The following is an 8,189-nucleotide window of genomic DNA, read 5'->3' as shown; positions in this document are numbered from 1 at the left end:
GTAAACTCCTCCCCTCCTCAGCAGCTTTGGTTTATGAATATTGTTATGTTTAGCCTTCAAATATCTAACCCAAGTGAATCGTTCTGTAAATTATAACCACTTTTAAAGTAAGGCCTTGAAAGAGTTGAAACAAATTCAAATGTCTGAGCTTAAAATGGCAGGGCCCATGTGTTGTCCATATTTTGAATCCTAAAGGTAGAATTTGCAAAATTGGACATTTTCTAAAAAATAACTTTTCTGTATACGATAAGTTACTACCGCCTTTTTGCCGTTGTAAAGATATTATAGATAGGCAAACAGGATTTATGGATTATTTCATACAATTATCCTGCAAAGGGTGGGGAGAAAAGTTGGGACTTCCATGAAAATACATGTGTGCAAAATATCTTTTGTGTATAATTTACCACAAACATATCTAAGGTAAAGTCAATGAATTCACACAAAAAAGTTACATAGAAAGCCATTTATTGAAAAAAAGTCTACAGTTGCTAAACAAACAAAAAAAAGAAATAACCTTTATCTTGTCATAAACACAAAAATTAGCTTGGCAAAATTAACATTGCCTGGAACAGACATGAGTCATTCACTGCCCTATTTACAAAATAATTTGAAAATTTGTTGCAAGCAAAATCACACTATTCTATGACATCTACATATTTTTACTTAACTAAAATGCTTGTTCAAATTTTTCTATCCTTACTTTTTTCACTTCTATAACAATTCTATCTTCTTGATAGGCGGGGTATATAAATTGCCTTAAAACTATATTTTGCTCCTTGCAATATGACGACATTCCATTTTCATGATTTCTTCTATACTTTAATGTTCTTTTTTGCAGTCTGGTTGCTGTTATTCTATTTGGAAAAAAAAACAGAAGATGTATATAAATATTTATCTTGTAGATATGTATTAACAGCTAATAAATCATGGCATTTCCAATTACTGAGTTATTTTGAAACACTAGAGTCCCATTATTTAACCACAGTACCTGAAACCCAACTTCCTATTAGATCCCATAGCATAATCTTCTTTTCCCAAAAAATTCTACAAGAGAACATGTTCCCTCTAGGTTTAATAGTTTTCTTTTTCAAATCAAAGAATAAAAAAGGAAAGATATGCAAGACAAGTCACAAAGTTAAACTAAAACACTTTGACATGATTACATGCTAGCCTGAGGAAAACCTCTCAGTCTGTTGTATGGACTTAGACAACTTCATATCATTTTTTAAATAGACTAAAGGAAATTCTAAATTAAGAAACATTGGCTTTTAATTTCCTACAACAGGGTTTATTGAGATAAAATGTGGAAAAAAAATTAACACGTACATAATGTTAAAATTCATATTATGGGAGGCCTAAGTTAGACTTTTTATCATGAAATTCAAGATGATGTAATGATTCATTTGAATTCTTAATTCTGACAAATTTCCCCTATCCTAATATTAGGCCAATTAAAGAGTTTGGTTTCCCTTTCCTTTAATCCTACTTGCTCTGGAAAGTCAACTCTGTGACAAAACCTGGCCAAGTATCAAAAGCTCTAGATCCGGACCCAGTCAGGCCTACAATATGTGGGGCTGGCCTATGGACAGAGTCAAACGAAGTGCTGGCTGCTTAGGGATTATAACATAAGAAAAATTATGAAATAAACCTGAAAACTCCTAACTCTTCTTACAATAATAATAAATTCTTGGGATATTGACATAAAGTAAGGAAGCTCCTTTTGAATATCTGGAGAATTGTATAAAGACTAAAGTTAACTGATGCTTAAAGGCTTTCAAGGATGGGTGATTTAAAGTGTAAATAGATTTTTAGATAACCATTATGGCAAAAAAATCTCATTGATCTAGCACCTTCAACTATTTAGAACAGCTGTAAGAACCTGAAGAAAGAGAGACCAGAGTCTGCTTGCTATTTACACACAATTGTAGCAGGTTAGTCATATAGTTTTCTATAGTTGCCAAGGGGGTTGGGAGAGAGGGGAAAGAGAAGAAGGAAAGCAAATGAGAGTAAGAAAAATCTATGATAGTGACAATAAAGTCTGTGAGGACTGTGGGCAAACATGTTTACATTACTGCATAGTAATAGCACATTCATCATATTGATGTTCAATAGATTTTTACAAAGATTTCTACAGTGTTCAAAATATTTTATTTTTAAAGCTAGTGTTTAAAGGTCTGAGTAAGGGTTCAGTTTTCCAGAAAATTAGCTTATATTTAACCAAGTCTGATACTACTTGGATTAACAAGATTATCCCATGAATCAATATTTTACAATTCATAACAAATGCTTGCTTTTCACTTTTATTGAAAATAACTAAACTAAAAGCAAACTTGGTTACCCACACTGCCTTAGGGTGCTCATTTAAAATTTCTGTTTTGTTAGGGAAGAAGCTCAACAAATTCCAAATTTATTCCATATTACCTTACATATTGTATTAGATAGAAAACACACATACTGCCTCATTCCAAAGTCATACAAATGATTTATAGATTATTTTATACAATACTGAGAGTTGAACTTCTAAACCTTTGAGAAACTTAGCCAAAAATGCAATATGCCCATTGTAAAGAAATGTTGTAAAATAAAATATTACACACCTGCTTTGAACTCCTGGTGGATGGTTTGGTCTCTCTGAGGGTGTATTTTCTTCTAGAGCCAAGAGTTCCTTTCTGCTGTGAGTCAGGTTCCTCCTGGTTATTACTTAATCTTTTGGACCAAATTTCATTCCCTGATAAAGCATCATTTTCTCCAGCCTGGTTTGTGTTATTTAACAGAGAGCTTCCCTCTCTAAGCAAAGGCTCAGACTGAGTTTCTTCGGTTGATAGAAAAATGACTTTGAAGGCCTTGTCTTGCCCTGGGGCTGATTTTGGAAGATTCTCTGGGTTGCAAGAGTTCTCAACAACAGTTGGTTCAGACGGTTTGATGCCAGCAGTCCTTAATCTCCCCCTCTTAACAACTTGCTTCTGTTTTTTGGCTTTTTCTGCTGTTGCTTCTCCTCCTGCTGCTACACCAGGAGTCCTCGAGGCAGCAGTGGGTGGGTTATCTTTGCCAAGATTAGTAGATCTTTGCCGATCTGTATCACTTTTATTTCTAAGCCTGGTTCCTATTCGAGATGCTTGACTTATTATGCCTCCTCCTGTCTTGTTTAAGATACAAACAATATTTTCTTTCCCTTCCTTCCCCAAGGGTGAGATGTCCTCAGTTTTCAACAAAGGATTAGATCCTATCAGTTCTGAATCATTTTGGTTTCTACGTCTGGACCTTTTTAAAGATACCAGATTTTCAGTCACAATTTCATCTTGTAGGATCTTCCCTGTTTTTTCCTGATTCTTTTCAGTGTAAGCTATCTCATTTACAGTAAGCAAAGGAAAACTATGAAGTTCTCCATCAACTTCATTTCTGCTTCCGGTCCTAAGGGATTCTTGCACTTTATCCTCTGCTTTATTTTCCAGGCTTGAAAGTTTCTTTTCTTCTACTGTGACTATCTCTGTTGTACTAACACGATAGAGCTTATCAGCTTTGTTTCTTCTGTTTCTAGTTAAAGGTAGAATTTTGTCAAGTACAGCTGAATTTTTTGAGATCCCAGGGAAAGTACTCATTGATTTCTTTGCATCTTTTCCCCTGTAACTTTTGGATGTTGGTACAGGATTAGATCCGTTCAATCCTGTATCCATTTTATTTTTACTCCTTGACCGTAAAGACATCCCTACCTCCCCATTTCCTGTTGTATCATCTAAATTCTTCTGGACTTTCACAGTTTTCTTTTCATCTTTTAGGTAAAGTTCCTCAGGTGCATCACTGGAAGGATGAAGCAATCTATTACCTCTACTTCTGCTTCCAGATTGTAAAGATGCCTTATTTGCTATGTTCTCTTTCAGCTTCTTCTCCAGAGGCTTCTTTTCACTGTTTTCTACATATGGACATAGAATCACTTGTGTTTCTGGACCAATTTTGTTCTTACTTCGAGATCTTAATGACATCAACTTTCCTGGGAAGCTCTCGGACAATCTGTCTGTTTCTCTAGACAACTGGCATTCCTTGTCCACTTTATTTTTGCTTCTAGGTCTTGAAGCTTCCATCCCTTTATTTGGACATTCATCTTTAAACTCCTGGAAATTCACAGGTTTCTTCTCATCATTCACTGTCTCAGGCTTATGAGGTGCTTTAGCAAGAAAATCATTAGGCCCTTGTGATTCCTGAGCACACTTAGATCTATTTCCAGATCTTAAAGATCTCACCTTTTCATGAACTATAGTCTCCCATCTTGTCTGTAAACTTTGAGTAGGTTTCTGTTCCTTATTCTCTATGCATGTTGTATCTGTAGAAGTTTTATTTCTGTTTCTACTTCTTAAAGCCACCCCATCTTCATTCACACTGACAGTCTTTCTCTGGTGGTTCTTCACATATTTTTCATCATTGTCTGTGTGTGACTCATTTGTTTCACTCGATAAACTATTCAGTTCCTCAAAAGTATTTCTTTTGCTAGAGTCTAATAGTACTTTCTGTTCTTTCAAATCTGGCAAACTCTCCACAGATTCCTTTTCATCGTTTCTGGATGAATCATCTGATTCACTAAGAAAGGTTTCCTTCTTTTTAGTTCTAGGTCTCGAAGCCCGATTCATTCCATGATTCACAATTCTTTTTTTCAATGGCTTTTCCTTTAAGACTTCCACAGGCTTTTCTTCACATCCCTCTGTATGGGATGGGGATTCAGTATCTCTAGCCAAACTAGTAGATTCTCCTAATTTTGTCTCCGCTTTAGTTCTAGATTTCATTATCATAATTCCTTTTTTTTCATTCTTCTCTCTGGCTAATACATCCCTTTCACTTAGCAAAGGACTGGATTCTTGCAATTCCTTATTGATTTTATTTCTCCTGCTAAATCTCTGAGTGCTTATTTCACTTGCTTTCTTCGGCAGCCTCTTCCTAAGTTTCTTGTCATCATCTGTGTGTGACACATCTGACTCACTAGCCTGTTCTCTATTTTTATTCCTAGACCTTAGTGTCATCGCCACCCCTGCAATGTCTAGCCTCTCCTTGAAGTTCTTCACTGACTTGCCTTCAGAACTCTCTCTGTCTGACACATCCGATGAACTCGTTTTTGTGTCTTTATCAGCTTGATTTCTTCTTCTAGGTCTCAAAGGTTCCATTATGCTCTCTGTGCTGTCAGCTGTGTCCCAAAGTGTTCTGGGCCCACTCTTCACACAGTCCTTCTTTTCTTCTTTCTCTGAAGGTGACAAATTACTGCCTTCCTGGAGCCCTTTACCAGTTTTACAGAATCTGCCTATAGATTGTGGGGTTCCCAGCCTGGCTTGATGCTCTACCACCTCCTTCATACTTTGCTTCGAGGAGGTCTTCACAATCTTTCCATCAAGTGATTCTGTATCAGATTTGTTTTTACTTCTGGATCTTAAGGATATTGTTCTTTGATTGTTACTTTTATCTCTAATTTCATCCTGAAAGCTCAGCAAAGATTTCTTTGCTTTTTTCTCTGTGGATATGTTTTCTGTCTCACTAGGCAAATCCTCATGTTTGTGTACAGCCTGACTAATTCTATTTCTTGGAGTAAATAAAGATAGAATTCCTTGGTCCACAATATTATCTTCCAGGTTCACTGAGCATAACCCATCAATTTTAGAGGTATTAAATTTATTTTCTGCAATAGATTAGTATGAAAAGAATTTAATTACACAAAGTTATCAACACACAGTCACCATGATCAAAAAACAAAAAAAAATCTCTGTCAGGTCAAATGCTTAGTCCTTAAGACCTGTATACAGATAGGGGTTCTTCCCATTTTTTATTTACCCCCTGAGGTATTTTTAAAGTTTTAGTTACACTTGTATCACTCACCCTGCCCCCCATTAGGTACCACCCACATCCAAAAAGCAAAGAACACTGTGGGGAGGTCTGAGACATATCCTAAAATAAAATTGCCCATCTCTGAAAATCTTCCATAGTCTTTTATCAAAAAGGTTGCACTGATTTTACTCAAAACCTCTGGAATATAAAAATAAAAATATTTCTACTTACCATCTTCTTCACAAGGACTAGAGCAAATTTTCTGTTGGCATTGATCCACAGTTTGGTCCTAAAAGGATTAGAAAATTTTAAGAATGATAAGATACATTTTAAAAACTCTAACAAGTCTAATTATTTGAGAATTCACAAGAAAATCATGCCAACCTTAATGAAATACAATTTTGATTTACAATTTAAAATGTCATATATATTATATATTAGAATTGTTAAAGATGCTACAATAATACTATGGCTCAATTGGATAATGTTTGTTGATATTCACAAAGACTTCTCTTTGACACAGTAAGGTAGACCTTCCTACAGTTTCTATTTCAAGAAAACACTCTTGTGATCAAAACAAGAGAAAGAAAAATTGGCTTCTACATTGTTGGAGAAATACACAGATTGATATCAGCCCAGAAGCATTATCAGAGTCCTTATGCATATAATGAAAGAACTAAAAGTCCAGGCACCTATTTAAAAGGTAACCTTTCCATCATTGTATAGTTTCCTTCCTATTGCACAATCCTAAACTAATAATAATCATCTAAACTTCACACTTCCAACAGAACCCCCCCCAAAAAAAAACCCCAAACTTTAATACTTCCAGTAACTGTATATAAAATAAGCTAACTTTTTATAACATAACTATTGGTTTTAATTTTTTCTTCAGGAACAAAATTAAAATCTATTCCCTCTTCTGTAGGCAAGCCCTTCAAATATCTGATAATAATTCAGAATCTATCACCTTAAGTCTCCTTTTCTCCAAGGCACTCCTGACATTTATTTTTAAATTTGACCTTAATCTTTTAATTCATTTTTTCAGACGAGCTGCTCATTAACTTCCTATTGTCATCATACAAGTATCACAAATTAAAATAATCATTTAGTTGCTCAGTAGGAACTACTCAGTTCCTTACTTGCTATTCTATTCAACAGGACCATTACTTTTTTAAATACCTGTGTATGTAATATATTGGTGTACATATGAACACACACACCCATACGCAATGTGCAAATCATTATACTTAAACTGAAAGAATTGTTCAATCTTTTTACCTGGTTTTCCTTTACATTTATTTTTATTGAATGGCATACCCTGGTATGTATATAGTGTGTACACCTCCTCCCCCAACACAGACACACACCATAACACACACATACAGACAGGTATATGCAAATTATCATACTTAATCCGAAAGAACAATGTTCAATTACCTTGCTTTCCTCTGGTAATTCAAACATCTCTTTAAACCCAGTGTAGTCTATTTCAGAACTATATTCTCTTGATTTTGACTGTGCTTCAAAATTTGAAAAACTGAAAGCTTTTATTGCTGGTCTTCTGAGTACCTCTATTTCTTGTAATTTTTCTGAGAATTCTGAATCTATATCAGATATTTCTTGAGGGTTACTCTGTATGACACAGTTGGTAAGGTACATATTTTCTGCCACTTCATCTGCAGTCTCCATAAACACAGTAACATCTGTCAAATTTTCTACAGGCTCTCCCTTTTCTTTAGGGGTCTTCATTAATATCTGGATGCCTGTTAGATCTACTAGCTCTGGTGCTTTTTGTTTAGGGGTTGCCATCAATCTTCTGATACTAGTTAGGTATTCTTCTGGCTGCTCTACCCCCTTTACTTTAGGTGACCTCATCAGTCTCTGGATCCCAGTTAGGTCTTCTGCTGGCTGCTCTCCCTTTCGCTTAGGGGTCTTCATCAGTCTCTGGATCCCGGTCAGGTCTTCTACTGGCTGCTCTCCCTTTCGCTTAGGGGTCTTCATCAGTCTCTTGATACCAGTTAGGTCTTCCACTGGCTGCTCTCCCTTTCGCTTAGGGGTCTTCATCAGTCTCTGGATCCCAGTCAGGTCTTCCACTGGCTGCTCCCCCTTTCGCTTAGGGGTCTTCATCAGTCTCTGGATCCCAGTCAGGTCTTCCACTGGCTGCTCTCCCTTTCGCTTAGGGGTCTTCATCAGTCTCTGGATCCCAGTTAGGTCTTCTGCTGGCTGCTCTCCCTTTCGCTTAGGGGTCTTCATCAGTCTCTGGATCCCGGTCAGGTCTTCTACTGGCTGCTCTCCCTTTCGCTTAGGGGTCTTCATCAGTCTCTTGATACCAGTTAGGTCTTCTGCTGGCTGCTCTCCCTTTCGCTTAGGGGTCTTCATCAGTCTCT

General features: G+C 36.3%; 1 protein-coding gene across 2 annotated transcripts in view; it reads right to left on the bottom strand.

The window, feature by feature from the left end:
- Window positions 1-448: 448 nt before the first annotated feature.
- The window catches only part of MKI67 (marker of proliferation Ki-67), a 23,116-nt gene continuing 15,375 nt past the window's right edge, over window positions 449-8,189 (bottom strand). For both annotated transcript variants that reach the window (XM_069101711.1, XM_069101712.1), the window contains exons 13-16: window positions 7,240-8,189; window positions 6,034-6,091; window positions 2,598-5,656; window positions 449-854 (exon numbers count right to left, since the gene is read on the bottom strand). The exon at window positions 7,240-8,189 is cut by the window's right edge and continues 1,965 nt beyond it. In XM_069101711.1, the coding sequence (XP_068957812.1) occupies window positions 813-854; window positions 2,598-5,656; window positions 6,034-6,091; window positions 7,240-8,189 (4,109 nt within the window). In that variant the 3' untranslated portion in view covers window positions 449-812. The remainder of the gene's footprint in view (window positions 855-2,597; window positions 5,657-6,033; window positions 6,092-7,239) is intronic.

Source organism: Petaurus breviceps, unplaced genomic scaffold, assembly GCF_028583685.1.
Source record: "Petaurus breviceps papuanus isolate PSGF00001 unplaced genomic scaffold, PetGlider_PUasm1.0 490, whole genome shotgun sequence".
Taxonomy (NCBI): Eukaryota; Metazoa; Chordata; class Mammalia; order Diprotodontia; family Petauridae; genus Petaurus; species Petaurus breviceps.
Note: the sequence above shows the minus strand (reverse complement) of the source record. Positions and strands in the feature narration are given on the sequence as shown.